Below are 27,835 nucleotides of genomic sequence, written 5' to 3' on the forward strand. Positions count from 1 at the left end.
AGCCATATGTTAAAGTGGAGTGAGCTGTCAGAGTAATGATAAATCTGGCCCAATGTGTTTCTAGGTTTATCCATTGGGTCTTTTAGGGAGCCCATGTCTTCAAAGGGAAGTGTATTAGATCCTTTAATTTTGAATGGGACACATCCACTTTTGGACAGGAGGTTAACAATGCCTCTTCTTCACTAAAGAGAAGTCTATGGGCCAGATTTATCATTAGCTCAGGTCAGAATAATGGAGTGAAAAAGTCCCAAACACTAAAACTGCGCACAAATTTGCGACTTTTTTCTGCTCTGCACTATGCTCGCCAGTTTTCTGAAAGTGGGCGTGTTTTCTTATGTAAATGAATCTCTAGACAGATTTACTATTGGGACTATTAAAGTCGCAATTTCACTCCAGTGAGGACCATGCTTATCTTATGAGACTTTTTAATAGAACATGCGACTCTCTCATAAAAACGTGCAACTTTTTCATAAAGATGTGCGACTTTTGTAAAGCTGCTTACTGACGGATAAACTGCTACCGTCAAACCACATTTATTACAGTCTTAAAGGGCCGATCATAAATCTGACTTGGCTAAAACTGACTTTAGCCGTATGTGAAAGTGGAGTGAGCCGTCAGAGTCATGATAAATCTGGCCCTATGTCTGTTTCTGGAATAAATAGCTTCCTATCTGGAGCCTTCCATTCCCTTTTTATCAATTCATACATGTTTTTATGGACTGGAAAAACTTTCTTTATTCTAGTCCACTAAACATCTAATCTTGGACTGACCTATGGACCTTTTCATCTGAGAGGAAAAAAGAAAACTTTTCAATTCTGTATCAGACCCAGAGGAATCGATTGAATCTAGACTCTCTAAGGGTCCATTCACACGAATGCAATTTCGTTCCGCATTTTGCAGAACTGAATTGCAGACCCATTCATTCCTATGGGGCAGCGCGATGCGCCGCTGTCAGCGTTTTGCGGCTCCGCAAAAAACGTTGCGGACGTGTGAATGGAGCCTAACTCAGAGTCTTGCTCCTAGTCTGAGGAGGAAGAATCTGAGCAGACCATTTTAGGGTCCCTACACTTTGATGTAGCGGTACCAGGAACATCCACAGGATTTTCAGACAGGGCCGAACTTATTTCTTCTCCGATTACATCCCTTAACTCCTCCCTAATAAAGGAAACCAAATCTATTGCCAGTACATTTTTTGCAGAGCTTCTTATTACAAGCCTCTGGTAATTTTACCGAACGTAACACACACTTCATATTTTTGGGACTTGCTTTAGCTCTCCGAGCACTATCCTTCTCTCCTTGTGTGCATGCAGCGCAATAAGAGGACAGAGGCAACAAGGGGGTTAGCATAAGTAAAATTATACAGCATCCCCCCCCCAAGTGAAAGTAACTTACAACTGTAGGCCCCAGAGAGCTTTAAAAATACTGCAGTGCCGTACCCGTCCATACGCAGACCGGTAAAAATGTGGAAAAAAAATAAAATAAAATAGAAACGGATCAGTTTGTCCGTATGACAAACAGACGGATCTGTTCTTGCAATTCTTTTGTGGGATGGATCTGCATCCGGATCAGTCTACAAATGCTGTCCGTTTGCATGCAGATTGCCTCATCCGGCAGGCAGTTCCGGCGACGGAACTGCTTGCCGGATCACTCTGCCACAAGTGTGAAAGTACCCTTAGTCCCCTTTAAATACCTCTTACCTGCAGACCTCAGATCAGAGGGCGATTTCTGCTTTAATCAGCGTGCCAAATTAAGCTTTACCCCTCAAGGCATCACGCATACCAGAAGTTCTTGCTGGAATGCACCCAACTTCCTGTGATGTAAATCGCAAGAGCCAAAAGTATTGTGTTGCGACAGGTAGTGCGCACAAGACCGGAGGAACTCCCTGAGTGTCCAGTCGCCACATTGACCTCAATGCCAGACACGCAAAGCGTGAGGTAAGGAGCAGAGTCTCCAGCACCTCAGAAACCCAACTAGGGAATGTATGCTGCCTGTGCCCCTAATGTGGTCAAGGCACAAGGTAAAATAAAAAACAGCCACCTGTCTGCCTTTACAGACACGGACCCATAGCAACTGACATTAGGAATAACTAGTCTCCCACCTGGAAGAGACTGGAAGACACTGAGGAGGAGTCAGAGGAAGGTCTAATTTATTCTTCATGTCCCAGCCTTGATGGAGGCAGGTCAACTCATGGTATGCCATCACGTAGGATGAAAGGGAAAATTATATATTAATCTGCTCAGCTCCTCCTGCTCTATAACCTGCCTGTAGATTGCATTGCAATTCGCGGTGACAGGTTCTCTAAGGCAGACATTCACTTTAGTGCATTTCAGGCGCATACCTTAGATCAGGGATCAGCAACCTCCGGCACTCCAGCTGTTGTGAAACTACAATTCCCAGCATGCTCCATTCATTTCTATGAGAGTTCTGAGAAGAGCAGAGCAAGTATGCATGCTGGGAGTTGTAGTTTCACAACACCTGGAGTGCCAGAGGTTGCCTACCCCTGCCTTAGATTGTGAGCCCCATTGGGGACAGTTGGTTGCTAATGTCTGTAAAGCGCTGCGGAATATAGTAGCGCTATATAAGTGCATAAAATAAATTCTGTGTTAATGTTGCCGCTTGCATGTCATATTTCAGTCAACATTTGTAAACCAAAGTCTGGGATAAAATCTGCACCGACAAACCGTAATTGAAAGGTTTGCTGCATCTTTCCCACGTTTAGAAACCACCCCTAGCTTTGGCTTACAAATACTGACCGTTAATGCAGTGAGAAAGTGGCCTTAGGCTAATTTCAGACATAGAATATGTCGGCAGATAAGAACCATTTGGCCCATCTAGTCTGCCCAATATACTGAATACTATGGATAGCCCCTGGCCCTATCTTATATGAAGGATGGCCTTATGCCTATCCCATGCATGCTTAAACTCCTTCACTGTATTTGCAGCTACCACTTCTGCAGGAAGGCTATTCCATGCATCCACTACTCTCTCAGTAAAGTAATACTTCCTGATATTACTTTTAAACCTTTGCCCCTCTAATTTAAAACTATGTCCTCTTGTAGCAGTTTTTCTTCTTTTAAATATTCTCTCCTCTCTCTCAGTTTCAGGGATCTCACAAACGGTTCAAAACGGATCAGTTCAGCCCCAATGCATTCTGAATAGATAAAGGATCTGCCCAGAATGCATCAGTTTGGCTCCATTCCGCTCTGGAGGCGGACCCCAACGGATCAGGACTGACTTACAATGTAAGTCAATGGGAGCGGATACGTTTTCACTGACAATATGGTGCAATTGAAAACGGATCCGTCCCCCATTGACTTTCAATGTAAAGTCAGGACGGATCCGTTTTGACTTTGTTCTTCATAATGCAAACGGATCCGTTCTGAACGGATACAATCGTTTGCATTATAGGTGTGAATCCGTCTGTGCAGATACGAGAAGGATCCGCACCTAACGCAGGTGTGAAAGTAGCCTTACCTTGTTGATTCCCTTTATGTAGGACAGTAACACAAGCTGCATTGTAGCATCCATGTTATGACCACAACACCTAGACCTACCTCACCCCCCCCAGCCATGATAAAGCCATTAGTCCTAATATAAGCAGATTTTAAAATGGTACCAGTTCTGAAGTGCAGATACTACAATTACAGCAACTAATGCAGATTGTGTACAGCAGAATACAGACTCCCTATGGACCTGTCGGTACTGTACTAACTGTACAGCTGAGGCTGACAATCCCAGTATGAAGCGCGAGATGTCATATTAGAGTTAAAACACACAAAATCCATTAAAAAGCCACAGATTGAGAGTGCTGGGATTCTCAACACAAACTTCAAATTTTTATGTATTTATTTTTAATAACTTGCTGAGACTGGAATGAGAGATAAATAGAAGGCACAACAATTTTGCTCTTTTTGAAATTTGTTTTTTTTTTTACAAATACAAACTAAAAACCATGAGGAAAAAAAATCCCTATATAAAAAAAAAAAAATATATAAACAAATTCAATGTGTTTTAAAGTCAAGTAGCTAGACATTTAAAACCTATCCCAAAATCCATAATTTGAATGGTAAAACAGTAGTTTCCATGATATCATTTTCATTTCCACGATAGCGGCGTATAAAAAATGTTAGTATAGAAATTCCAATGAACACCCTTTATTTTTATGAAGTAAAACAGCACGGATGGAGATTTGAAGTAGCTGCTCTAAGCCACTTGCATCTTCATCACTACTCACAGCTTCAAAGGATATAATCTACTCTCAACACCTGAATACTGTGCCAAGGGAGAGCCCTTTCTACGAAGGGCATTGAGTAAAGTGTCAAATTTTCCATCAGTCAGAAGCCCAGATGCTACACCAGCATTCAAAATCGGTGGATTTGCCTAAAATCAGGTAATGTTCCATTGTATCTGACTTCTGAAGACAGCATTATGCTTAATTATCCGTTATTCCTTTCAGCCCCTAAAATACACTGTCCAACAAATGCTGGATTCTGGGAACAGAGTCAAGAAGAGGGAGAAGAAAAAAAAATAAAAAATCTGTAAAATTGCAACACAATTGGGATGGGACAGGTGAAGTGTAGCAGTCCGTCACGTTGGGAAAATATGCCAAGACATCGAAGACCCAAGTTTCAGAAGGCTGCAGGACAAAAGAGGGCTGTACTCAATCTGATGTTAGAAGCCACTCAAAAGGAAAAAGAAAAAAAGGAAAAATAACCCCAGAAAAGCCAAAAATCACTGGCGTGGACCTTGAACGCCCCTTCCAGCCCCAAAGCCAGGTTTCTGTGACATTGCACCACGTGGTGGTCCTCGCAGACCCCCTCCAAGACCTCCGCGCGGCCCTCCAGGGCCACGAGGCCTCTCACCACGACGGTCACCCTCTCTGGCTGCACGGGTCTTCTTCTCTTCTACATTCAGGCGGACATCTCCACGGAACATGATGGGCTGTGTGAAGAGTAAATTACATTAGAATGGAGAACAGATTCCATGTGGTTTCGGCAATTTATGGTGAGGTTCTTGGAGATATTTAGTGTAGGTTTTTCCCCAAAAACATTCCTAACTAGCCAAATACATTTAACCTCTTAACGACCAGGCTCATTTCAAAGTGATTTTTTCCAGATTTGGGTTTGCTTGGAGTTATAAACATTATGCTGTTCACCACCTGGGATAACTACTACTCTAAAGTCTATAGGTCAGTATGAAAACAGCAATACTATGCACGGTATATTGTTTGTTTTTGCACAATTTATATGTAAAACCTATTGGTATTGTGTTTCCATATTCTGAGAGCCACCAGTTTATTATTCTGTGTATGAGGGCTGTGGGATGAGCTACTACTGGTAGCATTTCTGGAGTACATACGACTTTCAATCCCCTTTTATTCAGTCTTTTTGGGGAGGAGCAATAAAAGCACAATTCTAAATTTTTCAGTGTTCACTGTGCAGGTTAAATGTGACAAACAGATTGGACTCCCCATTGATAGGAGATGAACACCTCTGCCGTCCCCAGCACAAAGCACTTAAAGAGGATTCCATTTCTTTTAAGTTATCCCCTACCCACAGGATAAATGGCCTCGTCTTGAGATGGTCCACCAAAGAACTTGATCACCAGTACGAGATACTTTTAAGGAAGAGCCAAATACAAAGTTTGCAGGCCTGATGGCCATTGCTAAGGCCTTGGCTGCTAGAAGAACCTGTCTACACAGCACCCTCTCTGATCCTTGCTGTTACAGCCAGGCTTCTGCAGTGATCACAGGCACAGCTATAGTGTCTGCATGATCAGAATGATGTAAATGTGCACGATTCTGCTGTTACTACAGCCTGCAGACAACATGTACCTGACTGTGTTAGGAGATAGACAAGGTGGCCACCCCACCCATACATCTGTCACTAGGGGACAGTCAGAATGCCCTCACAAATAGATTTTAATGGTATGTCCTCTAGTCAGTTGACTTGTTCAGCATGCATGAGTAAAGCTATAGGCACACAAAATAAAAAAAATAAAAATGACGACACTTACTCGGCTGCTAAGGATTTTTTGCACTGGTTCTGCATCATCGAAGACCACAAAGCCAAAGTTAGGAAGCTTTCCACCACTGTTTATACGTAGCTCAACAACAGTGCCATAAGCTGGAAGACATTTAAAATATTCACAACACTGCTAATAAATGACACCACAGAGAAAAAAAAAATATATATATATATATATATATATATATACACACACACACACACACACACACACACACACACACACACACATACATACACATTGAAGAAACTTACTCTGGAAAAACTCCTTGAGCTCGTTCCTGTCCACATCGTGAGGCAAATTGCCTACAAACAACTGATGGCTATCCGGATATCTGTTGATGCGTCGCGTTTCTAACTCTCCTTGTTCACCTTCTCTCACTAAAAGGTAACACAAACAACCTTTGTGAGCATATGTACATCAGGAACATTTTCCATAAGGATTTTGCAGTCTATTCCGTACTGAAATCCATGCATATTTCAATTTCCATTGGTTTCAATGAGCACCCACTGACAGCAATTCTTGCTGTGGGTCTTGTGGAGCAGATCATAAAAAAAACACCACTCTAAATGTTGACACAGGAACATGTCTGGCATGTAAAGAAATAGATCAAATCAGTCTTTTAACACCAGGTCCTCAGGGAAGACGTCAACATTACAAACCTACAGGACTGTGTATTTGATGTTTGAAACAGTGTACAGACAGTAGTGTGAACAGAGCCTTAAGCCATCAGTGAATCTTTTCACAAAGTTGCAACAAGGCAGAACAGAAAAACAACACTTAGTCATGTAGGTGAATGGAAGGTGTGGGATGGGGGAGATTATGTGGACACACCATGACTCCATTCACAAAGGGTACTCTGGGACCCTCTATCCCGATCATTAGGGGTCCCAGGTATCAAGTATTTATCACCTAGTCTATGGATAGGCCATGCGATAACCCTGTTGAAAGATGACATGCGTTACATAGTTTGCCTGGAGTTGTACCACATTAAACTCCACTACCCCTTGTAAAGTTTTGTTCGCATACAGACTCATTTTCAAGAAGCTGGAATCTGATTGCTGTGGGCTACATCAATGTATACTCACCAGGTCTGGGCCCAGGTCGTAGAGGAGCTGTAGTAATCCTCTGTTCTCTGACTCTTTGATCTCTCTGTGGTGGTCTCTGTGACGTCTGGTTATCAATTTTTACTTCAGGTCGGGGCTAAAATAAAAGAAAAAAATTGCAATTAAATGCAATTTAATCCTAAAAGTTAATCAACGTTAAATAAAGATGTATGACTAAATAAGAGACACCCAAGTAAGACCAAGAAGAGCTTATCATAATTTCATGAGGGGGGGGGGGGGTAGTCGACGGCTCCTTTGCCATACAGCCCCTTTAATGAAAGCCTCATACAACCAGAGTAGGCAACAACCAGCCGACTAGGACAGAACATGGTTGAGGGTGGGGTAGCAGAGGATGACTAGATAAATAGCTTACCTGTGATGGCTGAACTTTGACAACATGTGGGGGTATTCCTGACACTGGGACAGCCCCACTGGGTGGAAGGTTTTTGCTTGTTACAGAAGCCCATGAGAAGGCCTATAAAATAAATATATTGAATGATAATTAGAAACACCTCTTCTACAATATGACCCCAGCTTGTCCATCTCAAGTTCACTCAGACCACTTACCCTTGAGTCTTCTTGTACTGCTGGTGCTGGATCTGCAGGAAGAGGAGATGGGCTCTTTTCAACCACCTCTTCCTCTTCTGGAGTAGGTTCTTCAGATACGGGCTCACATTTTTCTTCAGTCACTTCTGGTTCGGGTTCTTGCTCTGGTTCAGGCTCTGGCTCGGGTTCAGGCTCTATAATCTGCTCTTCCAGTGGTTCATCCAAGTCATTGTTTCTAAAATGGCAGTAACGGTAGTAGTAAGGGAGACTAATATTGTCAGTTAGGCTGGCTGACTAAACAAAAGGAGGAATGTAACTTACGTGCCAGTTTGATCATAGTATGCGCTGTCATCTGTGGCAGCCACTTCGGGAGTTTGCTGCCTCTCTTCAGGCTCATCTACTTCCTCATCCGATTCTTAATAAAAAGTAAATACCAAATTAAAATTAATATCCCAGCTCTTGGCCGTGTACAGTTCAAGAAATCACAGCCTGATGGTACTGAAACAATCGCAGAACAATGTATGCTGTGGATGTGTCCTGGCTCAGTATTAGCAAGTGTACCCCTTTCTAAAAATGATATGAAGAGCTGCCACAGGATCGATCCAATCTCTCAAGTAGGAAGCAGACTGATCCACCTTGAATGGGTCTCCAATCACTCCCCTCAGAAGTCCTCCCTTTGTTCCTCTGTTTGCATTGTAGGCTAACAGCACATTGCTCTGGATAAAGAGGGATCTGCTGCCGCTGGACGAGCCATAGAAGTAAAGGTGGCTCATTCCCATACAGAGAGTGACTGCTGCATGTAAATGCCACTCTTCCCTCAATTATTGAGAACGAATGATTCATTCTAATTGCCCATCAGATGGGGTGCGTAAAAGGGCCTTAAAGGGAACCCAACATTAAGATAGTTGATATTTAACTAAGCACATGACCTTATCTGTCCAAGCATGTTGTCCCCATTAGTGCCGTGGTCTTGAATTTGCATGTCATGTATACGGAGAATAATCTTTATTCAGTGCTCCCGACATATGCTAATGAGCACTTTTTAAATCAAGGAGATTGGCTCTTGCACCCCAAGTCAAGCTTGCCGCACCCAGATCCTTGGTTGATGTTTCAGAGCTGTGGTTACATCATCTCCTCTCCAAATCTCAGACAGGCAGTCTTTCTCCTTCACAGCGCATGCACAGTAAAGCTGGGTGTACAGCTCCTGGCTTCAGCAATACACTGTGCATGCACCAGACAGTGGGAACAGCATGTTTGCTTCACTGCACAGACACCCAAGAGGAGACCATCATCTGTGTGAGGTTGAAGTAACCACAGCTCAAACGTCAATCAAAGTGCAGGAGGCAGGACGGGACCTGGGAACGGCAAGCTTCATGCAGAGGATGGGCCTCCTTGAGTTAATTGCTCATTAGCAAACAGAGGAAGCGCTGAATAAGGATAATTCTCTGCATACATGCAACAAAATCTAAACAAGGGCACCAATGGGGACAACACACTTGGACAAACAAGGTAATGTGCCTAGTTAAATACTGAACATCTTGCCGTCATGTTCTCTCTAAGGCTAATTTCCAGCATGGCCATGTGTCTACCATTGCACACTTAAAGGGTTTCTGTTACCAGATTTAACCCTATTAAAACTAGCTGACAGCGATGTGCTAATGTCAGCTAAACCTAACTAGCCTATTCCTACTTTTATCTATGCCCCAGTTACGCCAGAAATATAACTTTTATAATATGCTAATTAGCCTCTAGGAGCAGGGAAAGGGGGGGGGGGGGGGGCTGTTCCTGCTCCTAGAGGCTCCGTTCTCCCACCTTTGTCGCTCCCTCAAAGTCCTGATTGACAGGGCCAGGCAGCACTCGCATCTGTCTGCCAGCCCTGCTCTCTGGTTTAATCTCACGCCGTTCAGTATTCGGCGCAGGCGCGGTGAGGAAGCTGGCAGCCTGCGAGTGTCTTTCCCTCACCGTGTATATACCAAATACTGAACGGCGCGAGATTTCACCAGAGCACAGGGCTGGCAGACAGATGTGAGTGCTGCCTGGCCCTGTCAATCAGGACTTTGAGGGAGGCGACAAAGGTGGGAGAACGGAGCCTCTAGGAGCAGAAACAACTCCCCCCCCCCCCTTCCTCCTGCTCCTAGAGGCTAATTAGCACATTATAAAAGTTATATTTCTGGCGTAACTGGGGCAAAGATAAAAGTAGGAATAGGCTAGTTATGTTTGGCTGACATTAGCACATCGCTGTCAGCTAGCTTAAAAGGGTTAAATCTGGTAACAGAATTCCTTTAAACGATGTGCAAAATACTCCATAATGTCCAGAGCATGGAAACCACATACGGTTGATTGCACGGAAATTTTAATTTAAAGAAAGCATCATCAAGGCGAGACTGAATACATATGATTAAGTTCAATGTAAACAAGGATAAGATGGGTATGTGGATAATTACCTTCAGGAGGTTCTGTGTCAGAGTCACCAAAAACTTCATCCTGGTAACGGAATATGTCATTATGGACATAAAACTTATTTGCCACAGATCCCTAAAAAAAAACAAAAAAAAAAAAAAAACCACACAACATTAGAACTCCCACCATTCTTAAAGTATGATGTACAGGTGAAATGCGAAAAATTTGAATATCGTGCAAAAGTCCATTTATTTCAGTAATGCAAATTAAAAGGAATTGCTTTAATGCAGCTTAAAATTAGAATTTTGTGAAAAGGTTCAATATTCTAGGCTCAAAGTGTCACACTCTAGTCAGCTAATTAATCCATACCCCCTGAGCAAAGGGGACCTCAAAATTGTGATTTTGGGGGTTCATAAGCGGTAAGCCATAATCATCCAAATTATAACAAAGGCTTGAAATATCTCGCTTTGCATGTAATGAGTCTATCTTATATATTAGTTTCACCTTTTAAGTTGCATTACTGAAATAAATGAACTTTGCACAATATTCTTATTTTTCGAGTGTCACCTGCATTTGATGCAGTTTGAGTAGAAATCCATTGAAGATTGTGTTAAGCCTCGCTCAGTTTTCAACACTGATTTAGAGTTGATAAATGCATCAAATCTACCTCCTATTCTTGTCCTGCCCCATTTTTCTACACTGGAAACAGCACCGAGACCATGACAGCTCAGTATGGCCACATACTGAGCAGCCCCCACTGAAAGGGACCGATGGCAGAAGCTGGAGGCTCCGGATCAGCTTTCTGCCACAGGTCAAAATACTAATCTTTCCAATGAGTACTTTGCCCATGTCAACAAACCCTTATACATTGGAAACTAAAATTGTGATGTCAGATAAAACACACACCATCATCCATGAAGCTACATTAGCAGAAGTGACAGCCTACCTCCGGTGCCAACACAAAGGTCTGCATGAAGCGCCGCATGGGTTGCCTGTTGTTGGAAAGTTCACCCATAACTTGTACCACAACCCCATCGTTCAGAGTGGCATGGGCATCAACATGCCGGATTTTAGTTCGGCAATCCTTGAAATTCAAGGACATTACTTTCTTATGGATGTCCTACAGAAGCAGAGATACAAGTTATTTCATGTGCTTGGTAAGTTGCATTTAAAAATGAAATCCAGCAAGAACTTACAGTCTGCCCATATACAGCATCCACCGGCTTTCCATTGCTGTCCAAACCACCATGAACATAGGAGGAACTTTTGCCATAGAACCTAAGAGAAAAGTGAGAATGAACTCAATACTTTGCAATTTCAGCTCTGTCAACTAAATCCCATACTCCTTTATTAAAAATGACAAGTCTAGAAGATCTGTAAAGCTTTCCAGAAGCAGAATCCTACCTGTGCAGGAAGTCTGGTGCCTGGTTCAGCAGGGTGTAATACTGCCTCACAAACTCCCGCCCGACAAGCAGGGGACTTGGCTTCTCCATCACCATTTCTTTGGTCAACTGAAATCTGAAGAAACAGACTGGATCATAAGCTGGACATACACAAGATTTATCTGCCACAGCAGTCCAGAACCCATGTGACAGGGGTACAAGACTTCGGGGCAAGGTGTGATCGCGTCTTCACTGCCTGTAGGAGAGCGAGCGGAGCCTCTGGGTGCAATGGCTATGTATACCATTAAAATGTGGTTCTCTGCAACATGGCCAAGGAGCAAGTTGGCACCAACACCATTAGATTCAGCTGGCAAGGGCACATCTCCAATGTCAGCTGGTTATACTGAGGTATTTCGTGATTGGTTCCCTTTACGTCTACACTTAGGTTGTGGAAGACAGGACAAATGCCAGCCTGCCCTGAGGGTGCACCTGCTGCTACTGTAGTACTTGCCATCTGTTCCTCCTCTGGCGAATTGGCACCTTTTAACCCAGTGTAGCACTCAAGTGACATTCCTCTAGTTTCACCTTTATTATGCGCACACCTCTTACCTGACATTACAGTGATTGCGACCACCACAGAGACCAGTAGTGACAGGTACCAGACACTGGTCATTCACTGGAAAAAGGGACAAAAATGCATTGCAACGGTAGAATGTACATGTACTTGCCCCTTATGGATATGATAACATCACAAGAAAAAAAGACCAAGAGAACCCGAACTCACAGATCGCACCTTTGGCATGACAGTAGTCCACTGGTACAATTTCCAACGATTGTTGGCTGAAAAGGTCAAATTCAGTCATCAATTCTTAGACGCACACACAGATGCATGCACCTGACAGCCCAGGCCTTGGTTTACCTCTCACACTGGCGTTTTGGCTTTCAGTTTCTGAGATCCGTTCAGGTCCAAAACAGATCAGTTTTGCCCTAATGCATTCTGAATGGAAAAGGATCCGCTCAGAATGCATCAGTTTGCCTCCGATCAGTCTCCATTCTGCTTTGGAGATGGACACCAAACCACTGCCTGCAGCGTTTTGCTGTCCATCTGACAAAGTGGAGCACACAATGTAAGGCAATGGGGACGGATCCGTTTTCTCTGACACAATAGAAAACTGATCCGTCTTGAACACCATTAAAAGTCAATGGGGGACAGATCCGTTTTCTATTGTGTCAGAGAAAACTGATCCGTCCCCATTGCCTTACATTGTGTGCCAGGACGAATCCGTTTGGCTCCACATTGTCAGACGGACAGAAAAACGCTGCAGGCAGTGTTTTGGTGTCCACCTCCAAAGCGGAATGGAGACGGAACGGAGGCAAACTAATGCATTCTGAGCGGATCCTTATCCATTCAGAATACTATGTTGGCTATGTTAAAGATACAAACAGATCCGTTCTGAACGGATGCAGACGGTTTTATTATCTGAATGGATCTGTCTGTGCTGATCCATGACTGATCCGCACCAAACGCGAGTGTGAAAGTAGCAAGGAACCATCTGAAGTGCACTCAGTCCCATGCTTATGAACATGAAAGTATGCCTACAGAGATTTACAGTGGACCTTTTAGATGGGAGCGTTTACCAGATTCAGCCTGCAAAAATTTGGGGCAAAAAAGCTGCCAGGCGGCTGAATAGAGGCAGCAATATATGGCCAACTCCATGCTAAGAAAGGAGGAATAGCAGGACTATCCCAATAAATGGGTGGCAATTCCTGCACCAAATTCACCCTGCAAAAAAAACTCCATCTGAACAGCTGCTAAGGGTGCAACCATCTAGATCAGGGCTGCAGCTAGGCCACACCCCTAAAGCAACCAATGGCTGCACGAGTTTGCTGCAAAGCCTTGGGGCCACTGGTTGTTGTGGACGGCCGTGGCCTGGCCGCACTTTTGGTACTGTCCCTTAAAGGGAACTCTTCTCCCTCTGCGCATGCACCAGGCTTTTCGATCATGCATGCGTGCGTGCCAGGCACATGCGCAGAGGGAGAAAAGCGGCCAGCTGAGTGCGGGAGCTGGAGATGGGATCGCGCAGTGACAAGGAGCGCACAGCGCATGCACAATACTTGCACGATCCCAGCCTCACAGCAGGATGTCAATCACAGTGACGGGAGGACGGGCTTAGCTAGACTTGGAGCGAGGAGGCTGCTGCCCCCTTGACTTCAAACTCTGCTGTTACATAGCTCGTGCAGGGGATTAAAGTTTGTTTTTCAAGATTTTGGTGCATCTGGCCGGAGGAAGAAAAGGAACATACTGCTGGCTACTTTAGGCTAGGTCTACACAACGACATTTGTCGCGCGACAGATAGGGCACAACTACACTGCAACATTTGTCGCGAAACATCTTGTTGCACCAATGTCGCGCGACAATTTTTATAATGGCAGTCTATGGTGCCGCACTGCAACATGCGACATGCTGCGACTGTCGCAGAAAAATCCATCTTGAATGGATTTTGTGCGACTGTCGCGTCATGTCGCAGTGCGACACAATAGACTGCTATTATAAAAATTGTCGCGCGACGAATGTCGTCGTGTAGACCTAGCCTTAAGGTAATGCTGGTGGTTTGGGAGGCGCTTTTTAGGTGACAGGTTCCCTTTAATGAGTCCGAGCAGCTCGTACTCTGGCATACCCAGCCCTATGTACTATGCCACTGCCAATTCACTTACTGGCAACACCTGAACGTTACAGGTCTCTGAGGCCAGAGCTGGGTTATAAAGACCACAACTTTAAAGGGAGTCTGTCACCTACATAACATGTTTTAAACTGATGATATAGCTCTGTGGGAGGCAGATGCATAACACTGATGGTACCCCCATGTTTAGTTTTTCAGAGCCTCCAAAGTACCTAAAATGAAGTTTTAAAAATATGCAAATTACCTATCGCAAGTGCCCAGGGGCGGAGAGTGTGCTGCAAGTGCCCAGTGCTCCCCGCCTTACTTGCTTTTGACTCCTCCCCTCTGTATTGTCCGGCCAGCCCTGTATCCTTGCGGCGTCATTTTCATCTCCATTCATAATCTAGTGCCTGTTCGCTTCACCGCCGGGTCCGGCCATGCGCAGTACATTGCCCACTGTGGGCAGAGGCATACTGATATGCCGTGCGTTTACGACAGTTACGTACACCGGCGGTAAAGCGCACAGGTTCTGGATTATGAATGGCCAGCGTGACTGGAAATGTGTAAACTGTCCAGCTCCTCACTGACCACCCCTCTGGAAACTGCAGAGCCAGCCATGTTGGTCGGCCACAATGCAGGATAATGAAAGAGAAAAGCCTGAGCTAGAGCGCAATCGGCAGCCTCCTTGTCACTAGCAGCTATTTATGGGACGTGGGAATAACTTGGACTCATGTTACTAATAACTGCTCCGCTATTCATGGCAGGCCAGCAGGAGAAGAGGGCCGTCCAAAACCTGGACGTGACAAAAATGGAGACCTTCCAGAGCAAACCAGCATGAGAGCCTGGTAAACGTGTCCCAGATGAGCCTGCCCTGCAAGCAAAGCCACAAGGGAGTGAAGAGGAGGACACACGGGAGCACGTCCTCAAAATCTACAACCGGACGGGGTTTATGTCATGTCAACAGGTTCTGAGCATCCAGATGCCAAATTCACCCATCTATAGGCATTTGGGCAGAGATCTGCATGTCTAAACCAGAACACTGTAAACCCACCAGGATAGGAGCAGTGACCACCGCCAGGAAGGCCCATACCACATGAATGAAACCCAAGAAAGGAGCCACCATGGTAAACAGCGCTATTCTTCCTGACCAGTCAAAGGACACACGGGGCCATGAGGTGATCAGGCGCCATTGGTATCCATCATGCAATGGACGTGGCACTGCCCAGACAGAATTACCAGACTGCTGCTTCACAGACACGGCACCCGCTGCCTGTTCTACTCACTGTAGAGGCGCCCATGCACCTTTAATAGTTGGTAACGGTATGTGTTTTCAGTGGCTAGTGGTTAAATGGGTTTTCTACACTGATCACCTATCCTCTGGACAGGCCATCAGTATCAGATCAGTGGGACCCACACCCAGGACCGCTGCCAATCAGCTGTTTAAGAAGGCGCTGGTGGACACCAAGGCCTTCTCTCTGCTTTTCATCAGTAAAAAAAAAAAAATCCCATGCCACGTACGAACCTTCTGACCTCACGAAGTCACATCAAATGCTAAACTCACGTGGCTCTGAGGAAGCTGCGGGATATAGGAGTTATGGTTATATCCTATGCGCCCTGGTAAGAACGATGAGTAAATCTTCGATTTGCGGCTTCCAGGGTCACATGACCCGCTGGCTTCAGAAGGTCCTTACAGCACACAGGAGTTGGAGAGAAGCCCATACAGCATCTCCCAGATGTACAGAGACATTTCAATCTGCCAGACACATGCCCAAAATGCACCCCTCCAGCTGTTACAAAACTACAACTCCCAGCATGCTTGGATAGCCTACAGCTATTAGGGAACACTGGGAGTTGTAGTTTTGCAACAGCTGGAGGGCCGCAGGTTGAGCATCCCTGGTCTAATGTATGGGGACCTCAAAGGTATGTTCACAGTCAGATTTGCATATCGCACGTCTTTACTATAGAATCCAATGAAGTCGCGTCCATCATTCAGTGAAAACAGAGGCCAGCGATTGGCTGCGTGGGCAACAGATCTGACATTGCCCCCATGGAGCAAGCGTGGAGCGGAGGCCCCCCTTTAATTCATACTGGATGATATATATATATATATATATATATATATATATATAGATATATATATATATATATATAGATATATATCAAAATACCTGCAGTACAGCTGTGTTCCACCAGGTCACAACTTTAACCTGGCGCAGACGCTATGGAGGGACGTGTAACCCACTCATCACCCATCCCATGGAGACAGCAAAACGTTTGGCCCATAATTTAGGCCTCTTTCACACTTGCGTTGTCCGGATCCGTCGTGTACTCCATTTGCCGGAAGTGCCCGCCGGATCCGTAACAACGCAAGTGAACTGAAAGCATTTGAAGATGGATCCGTCTTCAAAATGCGTTCAGTGTTACTATGGCACCCAGGACGCTATTAAAGTCCTGGTTTCCATAGTAGTAGTGGGGAGCAGTATACTTACCGTCCGTGCGGCTCCCGGGGCGCTCCAGAATGACGTCAGAGCGCCCCATGCGCATGGATGACGTGATCCATGCGCGTGGGGCGCCCTGACGTCACTCTGAATCGCCCCGGGAGCTGCACGGACGGTAAGTATACTGCTCCCCCGCTCCCCACTACACTTTACCATGGCAAACAGGACTTTAGCGTCCTTGCAGCCATGGTAACCATTCAGAAAAAGCTAAACGTCGGATCCGGTAATGCACCAAAACGACGTTTAGCTTAAGGCCGGATCCGGATTAATGGCTTTCAATGGACATTAATTCTGGATCCGGCCTTGCGGCAAGTGTTCAGGATTTTTGACCGGAGCAAAAAGCGCAGCATGCTGCGGTATTTTCTCCGGCCAAAAAACGTTCCGGTCCGGAACTGAAGACATCCTGATGCATCCTGAACGGATTTCTCTTCATTCAGAATGCATTAGGATAAAACTGATCAGGATTCTTCCAGCATAGAGCCCCGACGACGGAACTCTATGCCGGAAGAAAAGAACGCAAGTGTGAAAGAGCCCTTAGGCAAAAGACTGCCACCCGGCAGATTCATCCCAAATTAGCCCGTCACCCGTGCATGGGGCAGTAGAAAGAACCAACAACTCTGGGGTCCCTGCACTTTGAAGGCAGTATTACACTGTCCAATGTTCTATCGGTACCACAGGGGACACTACCAGCATCTAATACCATTGTCTAGTCTGTACATAACACACAATAGAGGGAGGAGAGGGAAAGTAAAGGCAAACGGACATGTTTATAGAGCCATCTCTGAGTCCATGATTGCCAAGGGATCACAACAGAAGACAGCCAGTTCCAAAGTCACCTGGAAAATAGGGGAGGGCGGGACATACCAATCCACCTGTGCAGTAAAACATACAGGGCAACACATATTTACCACCCAATAGACCAGGAGAGGCTGATCGCTGAAAATCAAAGACTCAGAATGGAAAAAAAAACTAATATAAAATCCTTATTTCTGCCCTTTACTCCCTGTTATCAGCCATTTCAAGCTTCAGCTGCGCTCAGGAAGAGCCGTTCACAAGACGCATGGCAATGAGACGGAAGTGTGGCGGAGACAAAGCCGGGGAGGTTCCAGAACGCACCGTGGAGAGCCGGTCACATTCCGGCTTTGAGTCAACTCGTGTCGTACGCACTGCGAGGCGCGTTGGAAATAATGGCGTAGGCCGCAAGCACCGGGGTACGAGGCGTCGCGCTCAAGGAGAAAGAGGCGGCAGCCCGGCTCTAAGCGACCGCGCTTCACGCTAATGGTGACAAGGGGAGCGTACAGGGAACCCGAGAGAGCCTCTCACCTGCGGAAGGTCCGGCTTGGGGCGGGCTCTGCGCTCCGAAACGGCCTTAGTTTACCTCAAACAGCGTCGGCACAAGCAACGGCGTGCTCAGCTGCCGGCTACATATACTAAGTATACAACCTAACCCGCTGAGTGCGCTTAGCCAATCGCTAAGCGCGACTCTACAGTTTCAAAAGCCTATTGGGCGCCACATGTACAGTAGGCGGAGTCAGGAAATGACCGACGGCTCCGCTAGCTAATGAGATTCCAGAATGATTTCCGTGATCCGCAACAGTCTATAACAGGCAGCCTATAGAAATTCAGGACACAGCACAATGGGCGGGACATACTGTGAGGCCTGTAACAGAGGAAAGAGCTTGGCTGTGGTTGGCGTAGTTTCCCCCCCCCCTTACACTAAGCTAGTGTGGTTGTGGGGAAGTAGATGCCCCTGTGATATTGGGCGGGAAACCCCGGGCAACCATAAAGAGAGGCGGGGAAAGCGCACGTCTGACCAATAAGAAAGAGAAAATGGATTGATTGACAGGAGCGAAAAAGGTTCTTAAACGCTACACTGTCCCATTCATGGACATACAGCAGTGTGGCCCTCTCAGTATTACCCCCTACTGGAGGGAATGGGGCTAGAATGCCAGACGTATCCCATTATAAAGTGATATATATGGGTCATGAACTAGGCCCTGCTGTTCCTAGCTCAATTACCAGAGATGAGCGAATTTCTGCTTTTGAAATTCGTTCACACTTTGGTGGTAAAAGGTGAACTGCGTTATGGATTCTGTTACCACGGACCATAGCGCAATTCTATGACGGAATGCCTTTAGAGGCATTGCGTTATTCATTCCGTCATAATAGAAGTCTATGGGATTCAGTTACCACGGACCAGAACGCAATGCCTTTAGAGGCATTCCGTCATAATAGAAGTCTATGGGCTGCATAACAGATCCGTCCCGTTTCCGTTATGCAGGAAAAGGACTCCATTGCGTAACGAAAAACGGGACGGATCTGTTATGCAGCCCATAGACTTCTATAATGACGGAATGCCTCTAAAGGCATTGCGTTATGGTCCGTGGTAACTGAATCCATAACGCAATTCACCTTTTACCACTGAACGAATTTCATAATACGAAATATGCTCATCTCTAGTCATGAACTAGCCCCTGCTGTTCAGTAATAATGTACTGAGGTAAAAAGGAAAGAAGTGGTAAAAGCTAAGCCAGTTCACATCACCAGGTTCACGCAAAAAATACATTCACAAGTAGCAGAAGTTTCCGAGACTCACTTCCATACATCTGAAAGGGGTCGTTTCTGCAGCAGGTGCGTGGATTTCTTAAAAAATCTGCTGCGTCTGAACTTATCCCAAGGCCACAATTCGTGCAGTTTTCCCACACGGATCCCCATGCAGAAAAACCACAGTACCAGCAACGTACGAGATACCATAAATCTCATGGACACTCAGTCTGGAAACTGACCTGCCGCACGGTTTTCAATTTCAATTTAATAGCATGTCAACTAGGTTTGCGATTTTGGCTGCGGAGGTTAAGATCTGCAGCAAAACGCAACTAGACGTTGCGGATATGCTTCAGAAACGCACATAAATCCGCACGGAAATGTGTGTGGATCTTCTGTGCGTGTGCAGACGGCCATAGGGTATATTCCCATCATGTGTATTACACACATTTTTCTATTCATAGTACAGCTCCAGCAAAGTTAATGACATTTCCCAAATCTCATTTGGTTTCCGCTCCCCTGGGGTGCGAATTTTGAGATCTGCAGCACGCCAATTGCTTGTGCGGATTTTCAGTGTAGGTTTCACCCTTTACAAAATCTGGGACAACTTCTGAAAGTAACACTTGCGAAAACAGCAAAATCTGCGTGGAAATCTAGATAAACTACTTGCAGAGGTGAGTAGCTAGGTCAGCTTACACTACAGATTGTTTCATGCAGCTTGTGGATGACATTTCTTAAAATCCCATCCATTTTTCTGGTGCAGATTTGCCACACACACAAATCCACAACGTACCCACCACATGTGAACCCGCTGTGAGGCCTCTTTCAGACTAGCGCGTGCAGTCCGGAAATCGCACTCCATCCAAAGACAAAGACATACTGATGGGGACCCTTAGGCCTCATGCACACGGCCGTTGTGTGTTTTGCAGTCCGCAAACCGCGGATCCACAAAACACGGATTGGACAGCCAATAATAGAACTGCCTATTCTTGTCCGCAAAACGCGGACAAGAATGGGACAGGTTATATTCCTTTTTGCGGACCACGGAACGGAGAAACGGATGCGGACAGTACACGGAGGGCTGTCCGCATCTTTTGCGGCCCAATTGAAGTGAATGGGTCTGCATCCGAGCCGCAAAAACTGCAGCTCGGATGCGGACCAGAACAACATTCTTGTGCATGAGGCCTTAGATTGTGAGCCCCACTGGGGACAGTTGGTTGCTAATGTCTGTAAAGCTGCGGAATATAGTAGCGCTATATAAGTTCATAAAATAAGTAAATGTGCGAGATCCTCCATTGTGGTCACTGCTCGTCTTGCAGGAGCGCACAGCATTATACGGATTTATAATGCTATATGCCTCTGCGTGACCTTCCTTCGACAAGATCAGGGTACATTCACACGACCGTATGTTTTGCGGATCTGCAAAACACAGACACCGTCTGTGTGCGTTTCGCATTTTGCAGGATGGAACAGCCAGACCTATGATAGAAATGCCTATTCTTGTCCGCAATTGCAGACAAGAATAGAATATGTTCTATCTTTTTTGCGGGGCTGCGGAACAGAAGTACGAATGCGGACTGCACACAGTGTGATGTCCGCGTCTTTTGCGGAATGGATGCAGGCCCATAAATACAGTCATGTGAATGTACCCCCCTTATACTGACATAATGCTGTCAGTGTTATCCGATACATTCCAGAACTGTAAGGGTTACATAGCATCATAAAATGAATATAATGCTATGTGACCACATCAGCGCTGGGAGGTCAGGACGGAAGCTGCCGCATACTCTCACTGCGAGTCCGATGCATGTGAGGGGGCCTAATGCAGTGCCTACAGTTCAGCAGAGCCCCAGCGGGATGGCAATCCACTCGTCGGAGACTAGCCCAAGGGTATATCGACACCTGCCTGAAATGCAATAGATTTTAGAAAACCAGATGCTGATCTTTCTATGATAATTTCTCTATAGGTTCCACTCCTGGCTTTGGAATCACAATACAATAAGAAGTGCCTTGTATTACCTTTGTCCACGTGAGAAATGTCATTTACAGCCCCTTTAACCATTGACTGCTGCAGTAAAGTGAACTACTACACTGAAAAGTGTTGGCGTCCCTGCCTTGCACCTCAACAGTCATCAGGCTGGAGAAGCCCAGAACTGGAGTGTGCACAAAGGGAAGAAATCACTTCCAATCACTGCAGAACTGAGAGTACAACTACTACACCCATCATCCGGCCACTCACATGCATGCCCCTGTGGCCTGGTCGCTGCGTAAACTAATCCTGTTTATTTTCCCAAATGCATATTAATATTGAGATTAATATTTGCACACACTAAATTTTTTCCGAAAGAGTAAAAATACTCCTCTTATCGTTTTTCAGGAGTATTTTCAGCCGAAGAGGAGTACCAAAGTTGAAGTAATTGATATAATAATAATAATACCAAAATAATGTTAAGAAGTTGCCATTTTGCAGGAAACCAGTCTACGCTAGAATTGTCTTCTATACATAAATAGCAAATTTAGACAATTTTACATTTTTGACTCTTGTGCAATTTAAAAACTCCTGTTTTCTCCATCATATTTAAAATATAATGCAGCCAAAATGACAAGTCGTCAGTGCTCTGCATCTCCAGTATAAGGCTACATGCACACCAACGTTGTTTGTTTCCGTGTCGGTCCCGTTTTTTTTGTGGATAGGATGCGGACCCATTCATTTCAATGGGTCCGCAAAAAATGCAGACCGCACACCGTGTGCTATCCGCATCAGTATGTCCGTTCCGTTGCCCTGCAAAAAAAATAGTGCATGTCCTATTTTTTTCTAGTTTGCAGACAAGGATAGGCATTATTACAATGGATCCGCAAAAAAACGTATGCCATACGGAACGTCATCCATCGGATCCGCAAATTGCGGACCGCAAAACACATACGGTCGTGTGCATGTAGCCTTACCTTGGCCCATCAGCACCATGATTATCCCCACAGTGTTCTGCTGTGTAGATCCAGTGCCCACATATGCGATGACCGGGCAGCGCAGAAATGTCTTTGCTGGGATGATGCCGACGAGGCAAAAAAAATACAGGATACACAGAGCACTGCATAAACATGATCTAAACTGATATAAGGCAAATACACTGACTCGCTGCACCAGCAGGCCCTGGCTGAGCAACTGAGCCAGAGCCTGCACTAACAGGCTCTTGCACTCAGCCAGGCGTGCTGGTGCAGTGATCAGTTAATCCACAGGCTCTTGCTGAGCACCTGAGCTGGAGCCTGCTGGTGCAGTGATCACGGAGTCCTCTGGACTCCATGATCACTGCACAGCAGGCCCTGGCTGAGTACCAGCAGGCTCTTGCACTCAGTCAGAGCCTACTGGTGCAGTGATCAGTGAGTCTGCTGGCTCTGGCTCAGGTGCTCAGCCTGGTGACTCGCTTATCACTGCACCAGCAGGCTCTGGCTAAGCACCTAACACAGGAGAGTTTAGCACCGTACTTTTCATTCCGGTGTCAAGACACCTCGAGGTACAATGACCTCTTGTCCGGCATTTTGCGGACCGCACATCGCTGGCACTCTCATAGAAAATGCCTTTTCTTGTCCGCAATTGCAGACAAGAATAGGACATGTTCTTCTTTTTGCGGAACGGAAGTGCGGATCCGCAAATGCGGATAGCACATTCCGGCCCCATTGAAAATGAATCGGTCCGCACCTGTTCCTCAAAATTGCGGAAGGGATGCAGACGTGTGAATGGACCCCAAGTGATCCCATTACCCCGATGCAGGGCAAAGATCAGTGCTCTGCTGTCCGTCCACAGCTCCTCACAGGCCGCTCTCCTGTCTTTATGGAGCCACTAGTTAGCTTACACAATCAGGGACTATGGAGAAGCAGCGCGCCAAAATTGGCCAATGAGCAGCCTCCCTCCCTAAAAACAAACTCCTTACTCGCTGCCAACCCTACACATGCGAGTAAGGAGCTTTGCTATTGGATGTTTTGGGGAACAGCAGTATTCAGCAGAGATTCACAGCCTGCAGTGTGCTGGTTAACTGCATGAAAAGCCTTAAAGGGCTTCTACCATCAGAATTACTGTTATGTAGCTGACTGACATTAGCGATACGCCAATGTCAGCACTACATACCAGTGTGCTTTATACATTTGTCCCTGCAGCCGTTCTGGTAAAGTACACACTTTTACAATATGCTAATGAGCCTCTAGGGGCTATGTGGGTGTAGGTTCAGCACCTAGAGCAGGCATCCTCAAACTGCGGCCCTCCAGCTGTTGTAAAACTACAACTCCCATAATGCCCTGCTGTAGGCTGATACCTGTAGGCTGTTCGGGCATGCTGGGAGTTGTAGTTTTGCAACAGCTGGAGGGCCGCAGTTTGAGGATGCCTGACCTAGAGGCTCGAAAAACTAACCATGTATACTGCCTGCCCCGCTCCTCTTGATGTCCAAGTTCCATGCATCGTTGAGGAAATCCCACGCCTGCGCCGTTCACTTCTGTATTCGGCGCAGTGAGTGAAGACCACGCTCCTGGTGCCGGCACCAGGAGTGCGGCCTTCACTCACTGCGCCGAATACAGAAGTGGACGGCGCAGACGCAGAATTTCCTCAACGGTGCATGGAACTAATTAGCATATTGCAAAAGTGTGTATTTTAGCAGAACGGCTGCAGGGACAAATGTAAAAAACACACTGTTAGGCCTCTTTCACACGACCGTTTATTTTTTTCGTTTACAGGCCGTTCTTTGCGTTCCGTATACTGAACCATTAATTGGTTCCGCAAAAAAAGCGGAATGTACTCCGTATGCATTCCGTTTCCGTATTTCCGTTCCACTGAAAGATAGAACATGTCCTAATATTGCCCGCAAATCACTTTCCGTGGCTCCATTCAAGTCAATGGGTCCACAAAAAAAATGGAACACATACGGAAATGCATCCGTATGTCTTCCGTATCCGTTCCGTTTTTGCGGAACCATCTATTGAAAATTTTATGCCCAGCCAAATTTTTTCTATGTAATTACTGTATACTGTATATTCCATACGGAGAAACGGAACAACGGATCTGTGAAAAACGGACCGCAAAACACTGAAAAAGCCATACGATTGTGTGAAAGAGGCCTTATGTAGTGCTGACATTAGCACATCACTAATGTCAGTCAGCTGCATAACAGTAAGGCCTCATGCACACGACGGAAGCGAACAGATCCACCTGGGGAGTGTCCCATTTGTCTGCTATCTGGAGAAAAACTTGTTCTTCTAGGCTCCATTCTGTCTACCTTAGAGATAGGCCTCATGCACACGGACGTTTTTTTTTTCGGTCCGCAAAACGGATTTCCGTTTTTTCGTGACCGTTTTTTCGTCCGTGGGTCTTCCTTGATTTTTGGAGGATCCACGGACATGAAAAGTGAAAAAAAAAACTAAGTCAAGTTTGCATTGAAAATGATAGGAAAAACGGACACGGATCACGGACGCGGATGACTATCTTGTGTGCATCCGTGATTTTTCACGGACCCATTGACTTGAATGGGTCCGTGAAAAAAAATAGGACAGGTCTTATTTTTTTCACGGACTGGAAAAACGGATCACGAACGCGGAAGCCAAACGGTGCATTTTCCGATTTTTCCACGGACCCATTGAAAGTCAATGGGTCCGCGAAAAAAAAACGGAGAACGGAACAACAGCCGCGGATGCACACAACGGTCGTGTGCATGAGGCCTAATTCTGATGGTAGAAGCCCTTTAATGCGTATTCATATGGACTAGCCTTTTTTCAAAGGGTAAAATTGCCCGAACAGGTGTCTATGACGCTTGTACAGGCGTTATTGCGACCTCTGTTTGCACAAATATTCTTAAATGGCCCCTTTAACATCAAATACAGGCTTGGGCAAATAAAGTCATAGACACCAGTCATAGGCAAATAAAGTCATATCTGTGTTTCTTTTTTTTTTTTTTTTTTTTTTTAGTAGACCAGTTTCCAAAATCTCATACAGAGAAAAGCTTCAGGCCAGGGGGGATAAAAATCAATGATTAAAAAAATAAATAAAAATAATTTTTTAAAAAAAAGGATTTTTTTTTTATTTAAATCAGATTTTTTTTTAATATAAAATGCTTTTTGAGGAAAATATATTACCATCCAAAGGTTATTCCATCATGAAATGAAGATTTGTTTTTTAATTATGTAGAATAAGGCTGTATATATGTTTCATTTGTTTGGTAAATAAATTCCATTAATCCATTCACAATGTCATTTTGTAAGATTATTGGGCAGTTTCTCTGCCTACAAGATATTATCACAGATGCTTGGTTTACTTTTGCCGTTCTCAAAACTGAATTTGACTCAGCAGAGATCACATGCCTCTTCTTCACAGCAAAAATTTTATAACATGAACAGAGTTGAGAAAAATACCTTAATCCTAACTTCTACAAACCTATGAATGCAGAATCAACCTAATCAAACTAATATGAAAAGTTATTCTAAAAATCTTCATCTACTTGCATATTATAAGTTATACCAGCAAGAATTAGTCTTTATGTAGAAAACTATGATTTAAATTAGGCCTGCACGATATAATCGCCAAAGCAATCGTATCGTGATAATCGCCGATTGCGATATGGCAGACCCAAAAATGCTGCGATTACCTATACACAGAGGGAGGAGGGGCTGGGGGCCGGCATCTGTATTAAGAATGACAGCGGGGACCGGTGCAGTCCCTGTATTCTAATGCACTGGCCCCGCTCACTGTTGTATAATATTATCTAACATGTAGGCATTGTTAAAATATAATAATCCTGTATAATCCAGCTGTATTACTTACAGCTAAATTCCGTGGAAGACAGGAGGGAGGAGGCAGGCCGCATCACTCACTACGTCATGCACCGGCGCCGCCTAATTTATGAATGAAGGCGGCGCGGTCGAGGGACGTAGTTAGTGACACGTCGCCTGCCCGTCCTGCCTCCTCTCTTCTACGGAATTTAGCTGTAAGTAATACAGCTGGATTATACAGGATTATTATATTTTAACAATGCCTACATGTTAGATAATATTATACAACAGTGAGCGGGGCCAGTGCATTAGAATACAGGGACTGCACCGGTTCCCACTGTCATTCCTAATACAGATGCGGGCCCCCAGCCCCTTCACACTGCAGGGACACTATTATGGGGGGGGATCTGTGGATGGCACATAGCATAAGATGCTAAATATGTGTCATCCACAGATCCCCCCATAGCAGTGTCATCCACAGATCCCACCATAGCAGTGTCATCCACAGATCCCCCCATAGCAGTGTCATCCACAGATGCCCCCATCACAGTGCCATCCAGAGACCACCCATAACAGGGTGTCATCCACAGATCCCCATAACAGTGTGTCATCCAGAGATTCCCCATAACAGTGTGTCATCCACAGATCCCCTTCATAACAGTGTGTCATTCACAGATCCCCTCCATAACAGTGTCATCCACAGATCCCCTCCAAACCGGGTGTCATCCACAGATCCCCTCCATAACAGTGTCATCCACAGATCCCCTCCATAACAGTGTCATCCACAGATCCCCTCCATAACAGTGTCATCCACAGATCCCCTCCATAACAGTGTCATCCACAGATCCCCTCCATAACAGTGCCACCCACAGATCCCCCTCCATAACAGTGTCATCCACAGATCCACCTCCATAACAGTGTCATCCACAGATCCCCTATAACAGTGCCATCCAGAAATCCCCATAACACTGCCATCCAGAAATCCCCATAACACTGCCATCCAGAAATCCCCATAACACTGCCATCCAGAAATCCCCATAACACTGCCATCCAGAAATCCCCATAACAGTGCCATCCAGAAATCCCCCATAACAGTGTGTCATCCACAGATCCCCTATAATAGTGTCATCCACAGATCCCCTATAATAGTGTCATCCACAGATCCCCTCCATAACAGTGCCATCCACAGATCCCCTCCATAAGGCCTCATGCACACGACCGTTGTGTGCATCCGTGGCCGTTGTTCAGTTTTCCGTGATTTTCTGCAGACCCATTGACTTTCAATGGGTCCGTTGAAAACTCGGAAAATGCACCGTTGTTCATCCGCGGCCGTGATCCGTGTTTCCTGTCCATCAAAAAAATATGTCCTATTTTTTTGACGGACAACGGTTACGGACCCATTCAAGTCAATGGGTCCGTGAAAAAACACGGATGCACACAAGATTGGCATCCGCATCCGTGATCCGTGGCCGTTGGCAACTTTCACACAGACGGATCGCAGATCCGTCTGCATAAAAGCTTTTTCAGATATGAGTTTTCACTTCGTGAAAACTCATATCCGACAGTATATTCTAACACAGAGGCGTTCCCATAGTGATGGGGACGCTTCAAGTTAGAATATACTGAGAACTGTGTACATGACTGCCCCCTGCTGCCTGGCAGCACCTGATCTTTTACAGGGGGCTGTGATCCGCACAATTAACCACTCAGGTGCCGCACCTAAAGGGTTAATTGTGCGTATCATAGCCCCCTGTAAGAGATGCACTATTATCCCTGGGCGCCGCTCCGTTCTCCAGTTATGTCCTCCGGTATGTTCGGGGACTTGTTTATAGTAGGCGGAGTCTGCCATTGTTCTGCTGGGCGTCTCCTTCTCCTAGGCTGTAGCGCTGGCCAATCTCAGCGCAGAGTTCACAGCCTGGGAGTTT

General features: G+C 45.6%; 1 protein-coding gene across 2 annotated transcripts in view; it reads right to left on the minus strand.

Moving 5' to 3' along the window:
- Positions 1-3,828: 3,828 nt before the first annotated feature.
- The window catches only part of G3BP1 (G3BP stress granule assembly factor 1), a 43,615-nt gene continuing 19,608 nt past the window's right edge, over positions 3,829-27,835 (minus strand). The window contains exons 1-12 of one of the 2 annotated variants that reach the window (XM_040440250.1): positions 17,943-18,089; positions 11,484-11,597; positions 11,276-11,357; positions 11,026-11,199; positions 10,124-10,214; positions 8,001-8,094; positions 7,701-7,914; positions 7,507-7,608; positions 7,116-7,230; positions 6,282-6,407; positions 6,016-6,125; positions 3,829-4,941 (exon numbers count right to left, since the gene is read on the minus strand). In XM_040440250.1, coding sequence (XP_040296184.1) covers positions 4,732-4,941; positions 6,016-6,125; positions 6,282-6,407; positions 7,116-7,230; positions 7,507-7,608; positions 7,701-7,914; positions 8,001-8,094; positions 10,124-10,214; positions 11,026-11,199; positions 11,276-11,357; positions 11,484-11,578 — 1,413 coding nt within the window. In that variant the 5' untranslated portion in view covers positions 11,579-11,597; positions 17,943-18,089 and the 3' untranslated portion in view covers positions 3,829-4,731. Of the gene's footprint in view, positions 4,942-6,015; positions 6,126-6,281; positions 6,408-7,115; positions 7,231-7,506; positions 7,609-7,700; positions 7,915-8,000; positions 8,095-10,123; positions 10,215-11,025; positions 11,200-11,275; positions 11,358-11,483; positions 11,598-17,942; positions 18,090-27,835 lie in introns of those variants that run through there. The other variant, XM_040440243.1, reaches the window with a different exon arrangement.

Source organism: Bufo bufo, chromosome 1, assembly GCF_905171765.1.
Source record: "Bufo bufo chromosome 1, aBufBuf1.1, whole genome shotgun sequence".
NCBI classification, from domain to species: Eukaryota; Metazoa; Chordata; class Amphibia; order Anura; family Bufonidae; genus Bufo; species Bufo bufo.